This window comes from Phoxinus phoxinus (assembly GCF_949152265.1).
Source record: "Phoxinus phoxinus genome assembly, chromosome: 9".
NCBI lineage: Eukaryota > Metazoa > Chordata > Actinopteri > Cypriniformes > Leuciscidae > Phoxinus > Phoxinus phoxinus.
Window position 1 is genome coordinate 23,452,449 of NC_136884.1, and position 21,529 is coordinate 23,473,977.

At 39.0% G+C, this 21,529-nt stretch overlaps 1 protein-coding gene and 1 long non-coding RNA gene across 5 annotated transcripts; one reads left to right on the forward strand and one right to left on the reverse strand.

Annotated features, from left to right (window-relative positions):
* Nucleotides 1-924: 924 nt before the first annotated feature.
* On the reverse strand, nt 925-4,463 carry LOC307004230 (uncharacterized protein; the record flags this gene model as incomplete). 4 transcript variants are annotated; one of them, XM_079623332.1, is made up of 5 exons in its annotated part: nt 925-1,080; nt 1,381-1,590; nt 2,210-2,338; nt 2,602-2,681; nt 4,324-4,463. In XM_079623332.1, 3 exons carry the CDS (start codon nt 2,276-2,278, stop codon nt 925-927), a joined length of 435 nt encoding a protein of 144 aa, XP_079479458.1. The 4 variants fall into 4 exon arrangements, with proteins under 4 accessions (XP_079479458.1, XP_079479457.1, XP_079479456.1 ...); XM_079623331.1 differs by having other exon boundaries at nt 2,583-2,681; XM_079623330.1 differs by lacking the exon at nt 4,324-4,463 and having other exon boundaries at nt 2,583-3,138.
* A 1,525-nt stretch (nt 4,464-5,988) lies between these two features.
* LOC307004231 lies at nt 5,989-7,827 on the forward strand. The gene is made up of 3 exons (XR_013798950.1): nt 5,989-6,124; nt 6,539-6,714; nt 6,896-7,827. It is a non-coding gene; the product is annotated as an uncharacterized lncRNA (long non-coding RNA).
* The last annotated feature ends 13,702 nt before the right edge of the window (nt 7,828-21,529 follow it).

The following is a 21,529-nucleotide window of genomic DNA, read 5'->3' on the forward strand; positions in this document are numbered from 1 at the left end:
TATTTTATATTTTCTTTATTAGCTGTTTTTTTTAATGTATTATTGTTTTGCACTGGAAAGAAAGTCAACTATAATGGAAGTATAATTATATAAAGATATTTGCACTACACTTCCTTAAAATGTTGTCTAATTAAATGTCACGTCACCGACCGGAACATCGGTGCCGTTCCTTATTTCAATTTCAGAAAGTTGGCAACCCTAAGAAGGGTACATGTAAAAACTCTATATTTTTTATTTACTTTTTGTTTTATTCATAAAATTAAAGTCAAAGCAATATTTTGAAGGAATGGTTCACCCAAAAATAAACCGCTACTGTTTTTTTAATCTAAATCCTGTCGGCATATATTTATTATTCTGTCATTTCATCGTTACTTCATACAAATCATGAAATTTAATTAGATCATTTTATTTTCTTAAGTAATTTATACACTTATTTCAGTTTCTGGCAACGCATTTCTATCTGGATAATTTAGATCAGTTGTGGGCCTCTCTCACCTGGTTACCTGTATTGGAACACTTCATATTATTATTATAATAAATATATATTATATTATCAAATATGTCAGGCTTTTTATTTGTGCTTTATTGATGGAACAACAGAGCTGTAAACATTTGGGTTTTTGACCTGCCACACTGTTTTCAACAGTCCTGATGCTTCGAATGTCTTCCTGAAGAAGAAAAAAACAGCTCATGCCTTTTACGTTTTAGAAAAAAGATATGGATGATAGAGAAGACAACACTTTGAAACATTTAAAATTATATTTTATTTTGGAACTAAACAAGAACAATTAAAAGCAAAAGTCTTGGAACACAAAGTTAAATAAATCTAGAAATGGGTTGAGCTTGGCTATTCTGATGGGGTCTCCGTCTCATTCATTGAACGGATCCCCAGGACCCGTCGGTTGATGTGTTTAACCACAACTTTCATTGGCAATTTTGCCAGGAGGTCGTCGGGATTGCCAGAGAAGATGGTGTCCGGAACGATGTAGACCACCGACTCACTGCTGAGGAAGTGGCAGGTGTCATGGACTTCAGAGACGCCAATAATGTCTCCGTTTCCTGGACCTGTCCCTCAGGGATCTGTGGAAACAAACCAGTATGGGAAGTTTCAGTGTATTATACAGAAAGCTAAATTGTACAAAAAGAAATACTTACAGTGAGGCTTTTCAGTATATTAAATTCTTGTTGTACCTGTTGTATTAAAAAACACACTTGCAACTCTAGCCTATTATCAGATTACAGTCGTGCTGATATTCTGAACAGTTATGCTTTTGTTCATGTGATATTTATCAATTGAAATCTAGGTTTACAACTCCAAAACGCATGTTCTACTCTGTGTCAGTGTATACTATGGCAGCAGTAGTGTTGTGCGTTATGTACCTTCACGGATGTGTAGGCTGAGGAGTTGAATTTTCCCTGGCCGTTGTTGTACCTGCAGGGACGAAGGTGCGTAAGCAGCACCTCGTCACCTACATATAGGTCTGTCAGCGCCTCGTCCCTCCACAGCGACACATCTAGTCCTCTTCCTCCACACTGCAGCGGCATGTCCAGAATGGGGACATTGGTGCGTGTCATCCTCACGCCACGCACCTGGAAAATATTAATTCATGGGTGAGTATGATACAGTTCTGTTTCTTAGTTATGTTCCTGGAGTTCCTCAACATTGCACATTTTAAATTTTTATTTTATTCAATTTGTTAATTACATGATTTGTTTTCCAAATAAGGAAAAAAAAAAATCCAAATTATGCATTGTGGATGTTTCCTGAACATGTGTTGAAATCACAGGGCCATAGTGATAGACAGATAAAGAATGTCAGATGGGAAAGATATATAGTAAATCTGGGGGCGAAAAAGCGTATATGGTGTCAACTGTCTTACTATGTCCTGTTAATTTGTATGTTGACATTTTCTTATAACTTTGAGTCACCCGTTAGATACACAAACTATTTCAAAATAAATATAATACAATATTGTGATGTATTAAGTATGTTTTTGAGACTATTCAGCTCACAAATAGAAAATCAGCAATATAATTGAATTTGGCACAGGTATTGCAGAACACAGTCATTATCACTGTTCATTTTTCTAAATGTTCTGTTTTAGGAAATGTAATGATGTCAAGTTAGTAAATTATATTAGGTGAAAAGCTTGAAGAATTAATTTAACACTGCACAATTTATTAGACAGAGTAAACAAAATGTACTCACTTCTGTGATCTGCCCCTGGAGGCTGAGGTATCCTCCCTTCGAAAAGATGTCCTCTTCTTGGCCACTCATCGCTGGTGAAGATGGACACAGGGCGTGTTTCGCAGCATTCTCTGCCTCCTCCGTGATGACCTGTGGAACAGTCTTAAATTTGAGGGTTCCTGGGCCCACAAACAAATACATCTGTCCAAATGTATTGGACAGGGTGTATTTTTGTAGCACGTAGCTTACCCCCTCCTCAAACTCAGGGGTAAAGCCTTCTTTTTTTATTCATAAATGTGATTAAACCATCTGTTAATGCACTTAAACATTCAGTTTTCAATTTTCCTATTTTAATTTTACTTCCCTTTGTAAAGCTCAGGCTTACAAGGCTTACAAGGCTTTGTAAAGCTTACAGGCTTCCCTTTGTTGGTTCAGTCTTGTTGCAACGCACTTGCAACGTAGAAAGGATGCTGGAGGAGTCGGAGTCGCCATGCTAAAGAGGAAGAAAAGGCAGAGAAGGGTTAGGGTTGCCAACCGTTTCGTATAATACGGAATCGTCCCGTATTTGACACATAAAAGTCTTGTTCCGTATTGAACCGATACGGAATGCACTTTGTTCCGTATTTTTGAGAATCAATTCAGGCGAAAAAGAGCACAAAAATATAGAATTGAATGGGGAAAAAAGCTGCACAATGTGCTTAGTCTGGAGGTTTATTTGTTTCTGTGAGATTTTATGTTGTATTGCTTGAATGCAGTATTTACATTTACATTTATTAATTTAGCAGACGCTTTTATCCAAAGCGACTTACAAATGAGAAACAATAAGCAATTAAACTAGCAGTAGGACAACAGTGTGTAAGTGCTATGACCCTTCACAGTACAATGCAACTCTTTTTTTTATTTTTAGAATAGAATAGAATAGATAAGAAAGTGTTAGTAGTGCTGAATCAAGTGCTGCCGAAAAAGATACGTCTTTTTTTGCACTCAGTATTTGAGTGCAATATTTTCTTTCCAGTGCAAAACAATAATACATTAAAAAACAGCTAATTATAAAATATATATTTTATATTTTCTTTATTAGCTGTTTTTTAAGTATTATTGTTTTGCACTGGAAAGAAAGTTAACTATAATGGAAGTATAATTATATAAAGATATTTGCACTACACTTCCTTAAAATGTTGTCTAATTAAATGTCACATGTCACCGACTGGAACATCGGTGCCATTCCTTTTTTCAATTTCAGAAAGTTGGCAACCCTAAGAAGGGTACATGTAAAAACTCCTGTTTTTTTTTTTTTTTTTTTTTTTACTTTTTGTTTTATTCATAAAATTAAAGTCAAAGCAATATTTTGAAGGAATGGTTCACCCAAAAATAAAACGCTACTGTTTTTTAATCTAAATCCTGTCAGCATATATTTTATTATTCTGTCATTTCATCGTAACTTCATAAAAATCATGAATTTAATTAGAAATAAGTGGATAAATTACTTCAGAAAATAACATTTTCTAATATATTCTGACAGGATTTGGTCTCTGAGAAGGGGTTCTGACTGAAAAATGTATTTTCTGAAGTAATTTTTCCACTTATTTCAAGTTCATTTCATCGTAACTTCATAAAATAAAATTTTCAGTCAGAACCCCAAATATTTTATTTTTTTAAGTAATTTATCCACTTATTTCTAATTAAATTTATGATTTTTATGAAGTAATTTTTCCACTTATTTCAAGTTAAATTCATAAGATTCAGTCAGAACCCCTTCTCTGAGACCAAATCCTGTCAGAATATATTTAATTATTCTGTCATCTCATTGTAACTTAATAAAAATCATGAATTTAATTAGAAATAAGTGGATAAATTACTTCAGAAAATTTTCTAATATATTCTGTCAGGATTTGGGGTTCTGACTAAAAAAAAAAATTTTCCCCTTGTTTAAAATTAAATTCATACAATTCAGTCAGAACCCCTTCTCTGAGACCAAATCCTCGTTAGTTAAAAAAGACTGTCACAACCTCTGTTGTCAGGCGGTCTTGTCACTGTCATATATGCCTTATCACTAATTGTATTGGAAGAATTCATATTTTAGTTGTAAAGTTATAACTTTTATACAGTTTGTTGAAAAGTGAAAAGGGTCTCACCTGAAGTGTAGTTGTTGTTGAGTGGTCAAGTAAGGAGGACAGTGGTTTTGAACTTGGCACCAGTCCAATCAGCAAATCAAAAGATATCACCAAGGCACATGATGACAAGACAGATAACCTTTGACCAATGGTTATCTTTTGTCCCTTTTTTTTCTCCCTCCGTCCCTCTCTCTCTCTCTCCCCCCCCCTCCCCCGTGCATGTGCAGGAGAGAGGGACAGACAGCAGCACAGAGCCACCAGGTTAATGGGTGTATCTGACCTCAGTGTGTTTCCTGTCCACCTCAGTGACCCTCAGTTGTGTGTGTGTGTGCTAAAACACTGATATCAAATGTTCACACGCTATAATTTGTTACACTGTTCATTAAAATTAAAGTTATGTTATAATGTTTTATTATATTGATGTCTTTAATATAATTCTGTGTATTCTAAGCTTCGGCAAAGTCGGATTCTTGGTGATGGTGACGTTGAATACGTGGGACTGTGGTGTAGCTCACTTATAGCCTAACTTGTAAAATAAAAAATTAAATAAAAATCAATAAAAGTTGTTAAGCTGTGAAAATGGACAAAACGTGCAAGTATCATAAACTTTTGTTAAAAAGCCAATTGAAAAATCCTATTGTTTTTTTGTAGAGGGAACCAGTGTGTTTCTCGAGCATTAAGATTATATTAAATTTGTAGAAACATAAAAGTGCAAATGTTTTATTATGGAACAACATAATATATATTTAAGGACATTGGATAAAAGTATAAAGTTTTGTTGTATATATTTGTGGTCATGCAGACCTTGTTTGAATTGTGAACAAATCTAATTTGTCCCTTCAGTCGTGACTTATTCACGATACAGCACTAGCCTCGAGTACCTTATTCAGGCATGTGATTGGCTAAGGACAAAAAAGCAGGAAAATATACTGATACTTGAATTCATATCTTGCTACTCAGTCAGAATCTCATTAACCTGGAATCCCAGTCTCTGTCACAATAATCATATAACGTTAGGCTATGTGATGTTTTAGGCCTATTTTGCAGACATCCATTTAAAATGTAGGCAATGGCTTATAAAGAACCTTTCTTCCATATCCACTTAGGTTTCTCAGCTTGGACTCAAGCATTTGTGTGGTCCAGGTAACGTTAGCTTTGCATTAAAAAAATGGTTAAATCATTCGCATGGCTACTTTACTTTTACTTTTATACTTTAAGTAAATTTCCAATCCTGTACTTTGGTACTTTAACTTGAGTAAAGAAGTTAAATCAGTACTTCTACTTTTACCAGAGTATTTTTTAACACAAGTATCTACTTCTACTTGAGTACGAGAAGTGAGACGGACTATTTTCTTTAAGGCGGGCGTACACGGTGCGATTTTTTGCTGTTTTACGAGCTCGCAGATGATTTTTTTCACTCTGGAGAAATCGGGTAGAAATCGGTTATGCTCGCATGTCGCGGCTCGTATCGTGTGCGAGGAAATATGAGCCGACCCGAGCACCTCTCGACCTCCCGATAATTTTTAGACATGTCGAAAAAGTTCGGGAGCTGTCGGCTTGAATTCGTGAGGTGTGTGCGGTTGAATAAGCCGATTTGTCGATCTATCTGAATTTGACCAATCAGGAGCTGAGGAAAACCACAGAAGAAGAAAGACGAAAATGGCAACGCCACGGCGAATTTGGACTATTGAAAAGGAAGATAAACTCGCTGAACTCTGGCAGGAACAGCAAGCACTGTATGATGTGTCATGCAGTGTGTACCATGACAGGGTCGTCCGAGATGATAGTTTACAGCGGATCGCACAAGAGCTACAGTTAACAGGTGAGATGTAATACGTAAAGGTAGCTAGCTATTGTTAGCTATAGCTAGCTATAGTGTGTAACTACGTTTTTTTTTAACTCATTCACTCACACACACACACACACACACACAAGGGTGTCACCTGTTTACCGGTGCTGAAAACGAGTCTGCATGTGTAGCAAAGTAGTCACGGCTTGTTCAATCTTTTATATGCATTCAAAAAACGATAAATTTTTATATTATTATTTTTTTTTTAATCCTTAGAAAGGGCACTGTTTAATAAACTGCGTATAGTATACTATACACAGTTTATTAAACATTAAACACTGCCCTTCTAAGGATTAAAAAAAATATTCTGGTCACCCTAAACAAATAGAGAGCCTAAAGACAGAATAATTTAACGTTGCTGTTTGTTTTCTGGTATTGTTTATATAGTACACGACGTCCAAACAAGAATGGCCACTCTCAGGACACAGTTTGGAAAGCTAATCAAGGAAAAAGCAAGTGGTAGTGGCTTTAAACAGCCAACAGCAAGGCAGAAATGGATATTACAACACTTGCAGTTCCTGAAGCCCTTTCTTTTGCAAAGACCAAGTCAAAGTAGTTTGGAAGTAAGTAGATTTACTAGGAAGAGAGAAAAACATGGGAGGTAAAAAGAAGTAGCAAGGGATGTACATGTAGATGAGGGTAACAGGAGGACAAAGTGGGAGAAATTAAGATAGTGGGAAGGCAGTTGTCATTTTCCCAGTTTACATTGTAATTTTTTGGCTAAATTTTTGGTATCTTTTACAGCTTGAAGACAACACTGCTGCTCTAGGTGGAGAAGACAGTGATATAGAAAATGAAACTGATCTGTCACCTGGTTTAGAGCGGAGTTCTTGTGACACACCTTATGAAAATGACCCACCTGCCTCTGGACCACCTGCTTCTGGACCACCTGCGTGTCGGGCCAAGTACAGGAGTAAAAAAAATGAAAACCTTGAGCTCCAAAAAATTGCAATACTCAACAAGGTTGCAGACCGGATTTCTAATAGAGAGGATAAAGGGGAGTATTCCTTTGGGAAACAGGTTGGGGAGGAACTTGGGCGAATTAAAAATCCTGCCCTAGTATTGAGATTAAAAAGAGCTATAATGTCGCAGATTTATGATGCACAAGAAAGTGAAATTTCAGTGCATCCAATGCAAACTCATTCAGGCTTCCCTATGTCTACAAGTTACTATTCTTCCCATCCAACATACATTCCACCACCCACACCAACACCACCCCCACGGCCCTTACTGTCCCAGCCGAATTACACTTTAATGCATCAGCTAGATGACACAGGGTGCAATCAGCTTCAAGAGCTTTAATTTTTTATTTTTTGTAACTATTTTTCCTGGTTGTTCAAAAGAGCTGTGAGCACTTTTTATACAGAAAAAGTATTAATACCAAAACAACAAAGTTTTTCTTTAAAGAAACACAGAATGCTTAATTTATGTAGGCTACTTTATTTAATTTGCCACAAAGTTTTGGGTTTGAATTTGAATTATTTGAATGTGAAGTTTCATACAGTATTTTTTTGTTTCACAAATCAAAACGTTTGACGTTGTAATGTTTTGTAGAACATGGTGCTAACAAAAAATAAAATAAAATAAAAACAAATATTGACAGTGAAGTGTTTTCAGTTTATCCATTAGACATACTGGTCTTGCCATGGTACACAGCCAGCCGGGGATACAAAGTAACCTTTAAGACAGTCACGTTGCTCTTTGGCAGCTAATGTTGGGTTTTTTCCTCCCCCTAATCTCACAGACTGCAGGGTTCTCTCTTGTCTCCATGCCCCATCGTGCAGCTGATGGTTCTCGTCCACCCAGTCAGTCAGGCCAGGTGGAAGGTAGGCATCTGATTGCTTGTTGCGCAAGAAATTGTGAAGGCACAGTGCTGCCAAAGTGATTGTTACTGCTTTGTCAGGATCAAGGCAGATGGTTGTGCGGAACACCCGGAGTCGGTTTGCAAGAATTCCGAAAGCATTTTCCACAACACGTCTTGCACGTGATAGTCTATAATTGAAAATGCGTTGTTCGGGCTGTAGTCGTCTGTGTGGGTACGGCTTCAGCAGGTCATTCCTCAGAGGGTAAGCTTCATCTCCCACAAAAGCATATGGCATGATGATGTTGGTGTTGGGTAGAGCCTCAGCAGGAGGAAGGTTTAATTTTCTTTCATCTAAGGCAGCTCGCAAATCAGACTGCGCAAACAAACCTGCATCTGAAACTCTGCCTTGAACTCCCACATTTGTGTAAATAAATTTGTAGTTTGCATCCACTACAGCCATCAACAGGATGGAAAACCTGGACTTGTAGTTGTAGAATGTGCTGCCGCTGTTGGCTGGGGGCTGAATAAAGATGTGTTTTCCATCTATTGCGCCAAGGCAATGAGGGAATTGCCACTTCAGGTCAAACCCTTCAGCAATTTTCCTCCACTCGTCTTCAGAAGTTGGTGTCTGTAAACATGACATTATCAGATTATCAACACACAGCTAGTTTGAGATGCTAGTTTAAAATTGCATAATCAGTATGATCCCTAGAAGCACATCCCGCTATATGTAACATCAATGTAAATGACGATGCTTAATCTAATGTTTTGTTAACATTGGATAATGCATTAGCTAACATGAACTAACAGTGAACAATACATTTTTTACAATGTTTATTAATGTTAGTAAAAATGTAATTGTTTTTATGTATTCAATCTGTGCATTAATGTTAACAAATACAACATTGGATTGTAATGTCTTAGTAAATGAATGATAAAACTAAAATCAATAGTTTTAGAAGTATTTTTAGCTACTGTTAACGAATTAAACTTTAATGTAAAGTGTTACCCTTAAAATAAGTGTAATAGTAGCATTTCATTTTATAGTGAAAATAATCTGGCAATACTTAGTCAAGTTTTCTGTTACGAATATTAATAAAAAAAAATTTTTTGCATACGATTGCAAACCTTCAAATAATCCTTCTTCATAGTGCGGTGTAGAGCGTCGCATGTTTCTTCTACAATCCTACCAATGGTCGTGCTTCCCATCCGAAACTGAAAGCCAAGTGACTTAAAGGACTCTCCTACAATAAATAAACAGGAGTAAAGAACATTTATTTGAATATGGGGCAAAGGTAATTCATTTGTACAACACATTTCATACACATACTGATAAAGTCAATTATAAAAAAATAAGTTTGTATTGATCTATCTATCTACTAAATAAATAAATAAATTATGTATATATATATATATATATATATATATACACACACATACATACATATATATATATATATATATATATATACATTTTGTACATGTTACAAACTTACCTGTGGCCAGAAACCTCAATGTCACTGACAATCTGTCTCTGGCACTAATGCTCCTCCTCATGACTGTGTTTTTCTTGGTAATGAAAGGCTCAACCAGGGACAGTAACTCGTAGAAATCATTTACAGTCACCCGTAACATTTCCCTGAAGCCCCGCAATTCATTCATCTGTAGAATAAGTTCGTCAATTAGGCTACACACATTGCATTTTATGCAAGTCCATTCACATTGTAGTGATAGGCATACCATATATAGGCTACTATATACGTATTCCGCATACATATTGATATGTAGGCTATTCCGTATTTAATACAAACATTTGGCCAGCAATTACAGCACGTAATGTTATAGCCTAACTAACCTAACTATCCAGCAATTAAATTGGGGTTTAAATATACAAAGGACGTTACAAACTTGCGTGACACGCTATGGTTGTAGTATACTTTCCCGTAACTTCCACGACCACATCAGTGATGCATTCACAGAAATACACTCACCTCAAGTTGTTTTTGAAGAACAGAAAGTCCATGCTGTTCTCTGCTCTTCAACCAAAATCTTTGCCATTCCCTCCTTTTTCTTTTCTTTTTCATTCCTTCGCAAGCTATTGCTGCCACAAAGAAAGCAATCTCTTCATCAGAATCCATGTTTTGGCGCGGAACTTCGTGCGATTTCTTCGGAATTCGGCAGGTCGTAAAATCATGTCGTATGTGACTGCGTCCATACGATTTTCGGATAAACTCACTCGTAAAGTGAGCGTGGTCTTACGATCTTCCGACCGTCAGAATTCGCACCGTGTACGCCCGCCTTTAGCGGAAGCAATATCAATCGTTTTTAAATAAATAAACTCCTTTTAAAATCAATATTTTGAGTCAAATTATTGATTTATTTGGTATGTAGCCATGTAATAAGCGGGATAATGTAGAGTTTGTCTTACATGTCAGGCACACGCGCGCGGTCTCTTGCTTTCTCTTTCCCTCTGTCATGCACGCGCTACGCGGTTTGAAGCACAGTCTCTGTCTCGCGGGCGCGCTCACTCGCTCGCTCTAGATTCCGGGAGAAACTATTTGCGGCCATCAGTGAGCTATATATTTAATATAATTATTAAAATATAATTATTGATTTTTCATTAGACTATTTGTTGGTGCCCCTCAGCACTCGGCACCCTACGCACAGCACAGTGCGTTATGCGTGTGGTGGGAGCGGCAGCGCTGAATGAACCTTATAGGGCTTGGGCGTCGTGACGTCATACTTGGCGTGGCGGCCATGTTGATGGCCTCACGAATGTAAACATAACGTTACAGCAAGTGGAACGAGTAAACGAAGCCGAGTTGGATGAAAGAAAAAATATGTTAAAATCCCGAAAAGGATGCGGAATTTACCGTGATACCCTAAATAAGGAAGCCAGGGACCGGTATGTGGACAAAATCGCTACTATTAACGGTTTGGATCCATATGAAAGTGAAAACAAAGAGTGGAGCACCGACAACGACTTGCTGCCGCCGGTTTGCATAACCGATATCTTTGGCTACTTAGTTTGTTTTGTGAGCGCCTACACCTCAGAACAGTTCCGAAGCTATAAGTCATTGGAGTCGCATGTACAGTTCACCAATGGGTGGGTTCAGGAGCTGCAGATCATAAAGCCGGCAAACAGTGGGAACACAGTAATCCGGACAAAGGTAAGCTGTGCTTCACCTAACTGCTAACGTTAGTTTAGTAACAACCATTCACACATGTAACTTAGCTGCTACTTTTAACTATGTGTTTCAAAAGTATATACACGTATTTGAGCTCTTTTCCCGCTGTCTTCCCGTTTGAGTATTTTCCTGTAAAATATCCCGTATTTTAATAACGTTACAGTTTTGTAGTACACGTTTTTGTTTTGTCAGCAGAGGGATAGCAACAGAAAGATGAGTGTTAAAATTTTCCCGTATTTTGGATGAGTAACTTGGGAAATTTCCCTTATTTTCAATGTTCAATGTTGACTTAAGTTATATAAATTAATATTCAGATGTTATACTTTACTGTTGTATAAATGTCATTTATATGTCATGTGTACACATTACTAAGTGGTTGAGGTTAATGTTTGGTTTCCTTCATAGAATGAAACATAATGATGTGTTGTTCTTATCTGTCATTTTTAATGTAAAATGTTACTTTATTATTACTGCTGTTTTTTCCAGTTTTAAGACAAATTAACAAATGCGTAATGAATGTTCATTTATGTCTCATCAGGTCTTGCACTCTCAACGCATCAATGAGACTCCTCTGAAGCCATGGGTCATCATTACCAACGATGGACAGGTTTGTTGTGCACACTGTACATGCATGGCTGGCATTGCAGAGTCATGTACACATGTTGGGGCTCTACTATTTAAGATTGAGGCAGCAGTCCGCATCCGTGGAAAAAAGACAGTGACAGATGTGCCTGCTTACTGGAGCATTCCATCTGGAATTAACAAAGTCCACGGAGAGGTTGCCCACAAGATGGACTTTACTTCTGCTAAAGCTCAGATTGCTCTGGACAGAGTCATCAATGACAACAGTCCCATGCCTGGTCCACGGACGCGAGCCAGCACACACACGCCCCAAGCCACATTGGACGACTTGTCTTCACTGCTCCCTGTTCTCCATAAACATAGGGCAGTTTGTATGTCGACAATGGACACCTACTATCACGACTATGCTGACCCTGTCCAGCCAGCTGTGATGCCAAAACCCCTGCAAGACTGTCTGCGTGACCCACAGTTTGATCATGCTCCACTATCTGTCCTTCTCCAGCACTGTGAGACAGTGAAAGACATTGCAGCTGTGACAAAGGAACAAACCGACATCATCAGCACACACACAAAGCAGCAGCATAAGTCATCTGCCTGGTATGGAGTACGGGCAGGGAGAGTAACCGCCTCAGCTATGCATGCAGTTGTTGTTTGCAACATTGAGAAGCCGGCTGTGTCCACGGTGAGAAAATTGTGCTACCCAACATCACTGTTGACTACACAAGACACAAGATGGGGAATTGAGCATGAGGAGACTGCTAGGAGTGCTTATCAGGCCAAACAAGCACCACACCACACTGACCTGAAAATTGAGCTGTCTGGATTCTGCATCAACCCTGGGTTTCCACAAGTAGGCGCTTCACCCGATGGATTGCTTCACTGTATCTGCTGTGGGAAAGGCTGCCTGGAAATAAAGTGTCCATCAAAGCACAAGAATACCACTGTCCAGGAGGCTTGTGATGGTGACAGGGATTTCTGCCTCCAACTTGTGGACAACACATTTCATCTTAAACGAGGCCACAGATACTACACACAGGTGCAGACACAGATCTTTGTGACTGAGTCCAAATACTGCGACTTTGTAGTGTGGACACAGAAAGATCTTGTTGTTGTCCGAGTCATGCCAGATGTCAGGTTCTGGGAGTCATGTCTGCAGAAGGCACAGGAATTTTTCCTGAAGGTTTCCCTCCCTGAGCTCATTTGCCACCACTACACACAAGATGCCTCCACACCGCAGCCCTCAAGAGTGGCTGTAAAATCTCATGACACTTCAACAGTCCCACAAGTAAGAGGGCAAAAGAGAGCGAGGAAGAGGACCACAGAAAATAAAGAGAATATGTGGTGCGTGTGCCAAGGGCCTGAGGAACTGGATGACATGGTTGCGTGTGACAACAAGAACTGTGCAACGCAGTGGTTCCACCTTTCCTGTGTTGGACTTGATGCAACCACTGCAGCAGGTGACTCCTGGTTTTGTGATGCATGTCTGTAGTCACACAGCTGTCCAAAAGACATATATTATATATACATATATTGTATAGATACCTATTTATTTATAGCATGGAAAGAAATTATAAGAAACGTGTATTTATTATTATTATTACATAAGAAATTGCACTACCTCCATTTTTATTTGTATCCGTTATTGCATTATTATTGTTTGCTATATTTATAATTTGCACCACCTCAATTTTCTATGTGTCCATTGTTGTTATTTTATAGATACCTATTTATTTATGTATTGAAAGAATGTATAAAAATTGCGTATTTATTGTTATATAAGAAATTGCACTCCATTTTCTATGTGTCCATTGTTGTTATTTTATAGATACCTATTTATTTATGTATTGAAAGAATGTATAAAAATGGTGTATTTATTATTATATAAGAAATTGCACTCCATTTTCTGTGTCCATTTTTTATTTGTAACCTTTTGCCTTGAAGCATTCCTACTGCACTGCAGCGTTCTGTGTTCTCAGGTTGCACTACTTGCAAATAAACACTGAAAAACATCTGATTGTGTGACATTTCTTGCTTTTGCACATCATACTGTTATTGCTTCTTGTTTATAAGACGTTTATATATGCATGTTACGAACCTCCAGTGGAAAGTCCAGAGGAGGAGGTTGGTGACAATAATTAAACAATAATTAAACCATTTCGGGTTGAGGGAACAAAGGAGACAAATTTATCAGTAAGTATGGTGTTTATTTACAACCTGAATTAATCAAAATGTACAACTGATACAAAAAGGTAAATCTAAAAAAAAAAACACAACTAAGAAAAGGAAACAAACACATTAGTATTTACCACCCTCTCTCCACAGACACTTATGGCTGTATTTAATGCATTTATTTCAGCACAACACTAGGGCTCATGTTTGTCAGAGCACAACATACAGACACAATCTTATCAAGGAATGTCATGTCTTCATCCTTGCATGGCAACACCATGTGAATTGGTACTTTACCCGACAAAATAGTGTACTTGTTGCGGACGGTTCCAATCACCCTTTCCACATGAATTCGGAGGTGGGCAATTTTTCTCGTGCTCTCCACATCTCTTGCATCCAGCTGACAGCGTCCTTTTGTGAAAGCAGGGATCTTTACCTCTGCACACATAAGTCCCACACTGTCCTGTATGTCAAAGCCGCGATCAGCCAACACCAAATCCCCAGGTAACAGTTTGTCCAGAATTCCACAGTTATCAGTTATGTGCTTATCACTGACGCGCCCCCCCCATCCCTTTGAAATGAATGAAATTGAGCCCTGTGGTGTAATACCAATAAGGTACTTCATAGTTGTGTTGTGTTTGTAGTGGGAATATGACTGAGCTTGAGCTTTAAGATTTGATGGTCTCTGTATGAATATTTCGAAACAGTCCAGAATAACGGCAACACCCTTCCCAAAGGCCTCCACAAACTGATGGGGCATAGTTGCATGTAACGCATCTCGCCCTGGCCAGTTAATCAAAGGGCTGGTGCGCGCATGCAAAACATTTATGATGTTACTGAAGGTTTTGGAAACCGTTTTTCTGTCTACACAAAAGATGTGGGCAATGTGTTGTATTGGTAAATTTAGTCTAAGGCGCATGAGAGTCAGGAAAAGCATCTGAAAAGGTGACAGTACTTTACTACTCTGTGTCACGTATGGTCCAACACAGGCTAGAACCCCCATGACAACTTCAAGGTGTGGAAGTCCAGTGTAGTACTTCACTTTGACATTGTCATCCTTCAGGAAATGTTCATCCATTTTTCTCTGGCCAAGCTCACATTTCAGGGCCCTGTTCTCTTCCTGCAGCCGGGCGATTTCATCGCGCCGATGCTGACAGAAGTCACATTCTGTCACCAGTCTCTGGTCAGCTCCATCCTCTACTGGTGCTGGTGTCTCCACTGTGGATCAGATAAGGATTTATTTTAGCTAAATGTGCCACATGCAGGTGGGAGGAGCTTACGCCGCAAGTAGGAGGGATTTCACAAATGTGCAAGTAGAAGGAGTTCTGAACGTGTTACACATATATTACATTTAAATCTCAGGGTGGATAATTTTTTTTTTTCAATGAATAAAATCATGTACAAGTCACTCAGAATTGATTGCAAAAGTGTTTATTTTATTTTATTATTTTTAGTTGTCTCTTTTTTTATTTGTAAGGACACTATATCAGCTCATTAGAACTGATCTGCATGCAGTGAAAACTGCGAAATCCAGGGTGGAAGGTTTCTGAATAAATGCCCTGGAGCTCGCCACGCTTTCCCTTCCCAGCATAACCTGGTGGATACACAAGAAGCACAACAAGAACTAGGGTTTATAGTTGATATTGAACATTTACAAACATTAAGAATAATTTCTCAGCTCTGTAGGTCCATGCCATACAAGTGTATGGTGTCCAGAACTTTTAAACTCCAAGGAATGACATAAGTAAATTTGATTTTTAGTTTTCCTTTAGACTAACTAGTTTATTCATCACCAATTTACATAAAACGTACCAGGTGTGAAGAAGAACTTCAAAAAGTATGTTCTTCAGCAACGCTCCTGATAACTGAAAAGATAGCAACAGTTAGCACAGGCCGTAAAAAAAAATGTTAAAAAGCACATTATATAACATTATTCCTCCAACTACCTTGAAGATGAAGCATGATGGAGGGTCATCGTCATCGCTAACCCACCCATTTGCAGCTGGCTCCGACCTCCGTTTATACCCTACTCCATGCAGCTGCAACAGCAACAAAAACAATATAAGGTACTGTATCTGCTGGCTCTGTAAGGCTTACCTGGTGGAACAAGGTCATCAATAACGGTCCCATCCATCGCAGGTGTACTGTCAGTCCTTTGCCGTTTTCTCGTCTCCTGTCTCTCATAGCGTGCAGTCTTTGTGGCCTTCATCTCAGTGTGGCCCAGGTTTAGAGATGGTGCCCAATCCGGATTCGAGTTATACATTTCATTAGCTGGTTTTCCTGCTAACACAATCAAAATTATAATCCCATAGCAGAAGTGTTGAAAACATATAACGTTAGAACCATAATGTTGTGTTATGTTTGTGTGCGCGCGCGCGCATTCATGTGTATGTATGTGGTGTCGCGGTTGAAGTAAAGAAACAATGTATAAAGAGAAAATCGTACAGTAACGTTACACCATTTACCAGAATGGAAATGCAGGGAACACACTCTCATCGACATCAGGATACTGTGGAATGTTATGTTTGGTCGTCTTACAGCCGCGATCCAAGCGAGCCGACGACTCTTTGTAATCTCTGATACTTGGTCTCCGTGGTTGCTCCTCCAAGCAGGAAAACGGTGGAAAGTTAATCCATTTTCAATTTTTACCCCATGGCGATTGTGTGTTGCGCTGTTACACCCCACAATACAGCAACGGTTTACCATGGTTGAAATATATTTTTAATGAATCAAATTAAGACACGAGACACGACTATAGTGTACGTCTATACTGCGCAATAGTCCGAGTAGCAGTAAATGAGGCCATCAACATGGCCGCCACGCCAAGTATGACGTCACGACGCCCAAGCCCTATTGAAAAGTGTTACCATTTTATCAGTTAACGGTTAATAATCGGATAATGTGAGGTAGCCATATAAGCGGGATAATGTAGAAACAGTTTGTCTTACATGTACTTCATGAGGCACACGCGCGCGGTCTCTCTTGCTCTCTCTCCCTCTGTCATGCACGCGCTACGCCGTATGGAGCACAGTCTGTTTTTTTGTTTTTGTTTTTTTTAACAGATCTGCATGATTCACGTAGGTCACATTTTCTGGTCGGAAAATCCGGAATTCCAGATTAATCCGGAAAAATCACATCCCTGCTTATTGCTTTTCTAAAATAGTTACCACACAATACAAATATTAAAGCTGAAAAAAGTGTATCTATGCAACTTTCAAATCACTAAAAGCCTTCCTTCCAATGGAAAAATAGTCCCTGACCATAGGCTAACCAGCAACAGAAGTTACATCCCAGATAACAAAAAAAGGTCCCCCGAATGTCCTGTGCGAATGTCCCCACGTAGGGTCTGCTTGATGTCCCGCGGACGTTCGCGAAGACGTCCTCCGTACGTTCAAGAGGACGTTCACAGGACCACTAGCAGCCATTCGGGACATTTAGGGGACTTTTGCGTTTAGTCCCATGAATATCATTTAATTTTATTTTACTTCTGGCTAACCAAAGAAAACAGACACGTTATAAGGAACAAAGTATTTATTTGAACAATTGTACTGGTGTCCTCTTTCTGTGTGTGTGTGTGTGTGTGTGTGTGTGTGTGTGTGTGTGTGTGTGTCTTCAAATGCGCTGGCAGCTGTGTGTTTGTGTGTGTCAGTCAGCTGTGGGGTTAGTCCTTACCCCGGGCATCTACCTAAAACAACAAAATGAACACATTCAGTAGTGTTATGATTTTATATGTCTAAATATTAGGGGTGTGACGAGACCCTTATCTCACGAGACAAGACGAGACACGAGATTGGGTTCACAAGAACGAGACGAGACGAGATTTTTGCACAATATTTGATAGAAATCCTCAATGACAAAATTCATGACTGGAAAAATAGTCTGCAGGTGGATTTTGAAATGTTTTAACTAAATCATCTTGTAATTAATGTTATTTCAGTTCTACTTTATGAGTATGAATGATCAAATACATTGAAATACAACAATATAGAAGCACTGTGGTAAAGGTTTTACCACAAACTCAACTGACTGGCTTCTCTCAAGTATGATTTCACACGGGTCTCTTCAGACCTTACTGTACATTATGAGCTTCCAGAACTTCTGATTGAGGCTGTGTGACCTCCAAATGAAACTACTTTCCACAAATTGAAAATAGAAATAAAAACAGTATAAAACAACAGTATTTCTTAGTCTTATTAGTGCAAACGATAATTAAGTGCAAGTGCAACCATAATGAAAGTAGGCCGACTCTCTCTGTATTCAAAGTGCAAACTTTGCAAGTGCAAAAAACAACAACATTGCAAACAGAGCCACAACTACATCCAGAGATAGGTTTGATATTGGGAGACGGGCTATTGTATGCAGTCTAATTTGCGCGCATCGTGTTTTACTTTCATTTTCACTCCGTAGTGGCGGTGCTGAACGCGAGTTCTTCAATACAAGGGGCCATTCACACAGAATGCGTTTTTGCTTTGTAAAATGCGATACGCTGGCAGTGGAATGGGGGAACTGATTTTAACTTGAGCGCCACGTTTTTATAATGCTGTGTCATGCACGAGACGCTGCAAAAGATGCAAGACGCAAGCGCAAGGTTACACATCCGTCTAGCGCGTTTACATAGAAAAACAATGGAAAAGTACCACACTGGAATGGAAAAACACGTTCTGTGTGAACCGCCCTAAGACATCTCAGATCGACTCTGTTGCGCAACAAATCCTCCGCCATTGTAACGCGATCAGTGAACTGATTCCTGCTGCACAGTCACAGTCTGTGTGCGACTGCAACTTGTGCTGGATGAGCAGAGACGTTTACAATAGCAAAACGACAGTGGAGGCGGCCGGTGCCGCGGTGGCATATTCTATGCTAATCATGGCGATATCGCGAGACAGCTTTTCAGTCGTCGAGAAATCTCGTCACATTTTAGTCTTGCGAGATCTCGTGGCACGAGAATTTACAGGCTGAAAACACTGACACTACCTCGTGCGGCGGACTGTCTATTGTGTCTCTGGAAGTAACTCTGCAAAAGTTTTTTGCTGAAGCCGACAAAAATTCAAGAGCTCGCTTTGATAGTTTGGAAAATCAGCTGGATTCTATCAAAATGACACTTGGTCAACATTCCAGAGACTTGGATTCCCAGCGCAAGATTACAACCTCTCTACAAACACGAATGAAGCGAGTAGAGGAAGCTACTACTGAACATGATGACACCATGGAGAAACTTCAACAGAAACTTGCTTCGATGGAAGACCGGAGTAGAAGGAACAATCTCCAAATTATAAACTTGAAAGAAGGAGTGGAAGAAGATCAGGCCTTGGCTTACCTGGTGCGTAGCCTTCTCAAATGGTTCCCTGAATTGGATAGCAGCCCTCCGGAGCTCACACGAGCACATCGTGTTGGTCCCCCGCGCAAGGCTCCTGTTCCTCCGCGGACCATGATCCTGAACTGTCTTCGCTTCACCGACAGAGATTGGATCTTAGGATTCACAAGGAAGTCACCGGTGACAGTGGACGGCCAAGCAATTTGCTTTACTGCAGACTATAGCAATGCCATCGCTCGGCGCAGACGTCCGTGCTTCCCTATAATGAACAGGGCTCGCACCTTGGGATTTCAAGCTTTCCTGTTATATCCAGCCACAATCAAGCTGACAAGAGGATTAGACCAAAACCTGTTTACTGAGCCAAGTGAGGCGTCCAAGTTTATTGACTCCTTTGATCCACTCAATTCAGAAGATAAGACTTAACTTTTGCCTTGACTGTTGTCATGCTAGTTTTGTTTACTTCCGTAAGTACGGTATGACACGCTGTTCAGCGCTTGACGTCATTCCATTCAAGGATAAGAGACGTCTACAGGTGATTTTTTATTTTCTGATTAATTATCTGCCTTTTTATGGCTTGGAGGTTTGCCAATTTCTAGTTGGTAATAGTACGCTGTTTTGTTGTTCTATCACACTGAGATTAAATTCGTAAAATTTGTTGTGGATCTCGTTTATTTATCTATCAAAATATAATAAAGTAATATGAATGATTAAGCTCAGTAGTGTTATTTTTAGGGAAGCGAGCAAAGGACAATTATTTGATTTGTTGACATTTTTGCAATGCAAGATCTTATTATTATTATTTTGTGTGTGTGCGTGTGGTTTGCATGTTGGTTTGCTCTCATATTCGCCTTACCAAAATCACTACTATTATTGTAAATCAGACAAGTCCAGTTGGCTCTACTTTAGCATTCGCTTTTCAAACCGTAATCAATGGGTAAAGGTCTTCATGTAATTCATCTAAACATTCGCAGTTTAGTTCCTAAAGTTGATCAACTAAGGGCATGGCTTGTTTATAATAATCCCAATATTATAACATTATCTGAAACCTGGCTAAATGAAAATACAGCAGACTCCAATGTTAAACTGGACACAACTACATAGGTCAGATAGAGGATCCAGGTGAGGTGGGGTCGCCACTTATATTTCATCAAATTTGAATTCACAATTAATTACTCCTATAGTAAAACCTGAGCTTTTTGAAGGTATATTTGTTAAGGTTATTCTTCATGCAAATAAACAATTAATAATTGGCAATATATATCGCCCACCAACATCTCCCAAGCTAGAGTCTGTTCTAAACATATTAGCCACTGTTTCATCGTTTGGGGACTCATCAGAAATGATGCTGTTGGGGGACTTCAATTTTAACTGGACTGATCCTTGTACTCTCACGGAACGTAACATGTTCAATGGTTCAAATTTTACACAAATTATTAAAGAGCCTACAAGAATCAGTCCAAGTTGCAAATCTCTTCTTGACTGGATACTAGTCACACACACCAACAGAATAATAAAATCTGGTGTTCTCTCGGATTGTTTCAGCGACCATTCTATCATATATTGCATTTGGAAAATTTCAACTCCCCATCTTTCTCCGAAATATATTAGGATCCGTGACATGAAATTATTTAACAGTGATTTATTCATAAATGATGTGAGAAGGATAAATTGGAATAGACTTAGCCTGATTCCTGATGCGGAAGCTGCCTGGAATTTCTTTTACACAGAATTTATGCAAGTCATTGATAAGCATGCCCCATGGACAATTATTAAGGTCAAAGGTCATCATCTACCTTGGGTAAATGGGGATCTTATCAGTCTGTTTTAGCAGAGGGATAGGGCGTGGAATAAACACAAATATACAAAACTTCATAGTGATTGGGAGGAATACAAACGGCTACGAAACACGTGCACCACCCAAACAAGAAATGCTAAAGCCAATTACTACAGAAATAGTTTGTTAAATGACTTCAGTAATCCTAAACAATTTTGGAAAAAAATTAATACCTTACTTGGTCTAACAGTACCACGAGTAACATGACAATCAATAATGAAATTGTTAATGATCCAGCAGTGATCTCCAACGCATTTAGTTTGCATTTCTCCCAAACACCGCAGGTACAGTCATCACTCTTTCACCCAGAGCCGACTGTTAATTCTCAGCCCTACGATAGTTCTTTCACATTCCGACAGGCTAGCTCAGCTGATGTCCAGCTGGCCATTAGCAAGCTATCCTCTAGCAGTGGACCTGGCCCTGACGGCATTGAGGGTAAGTTTATCAAACTTTCTTCACATGTCCTGTCCTCTCCATTGGCTGAGCT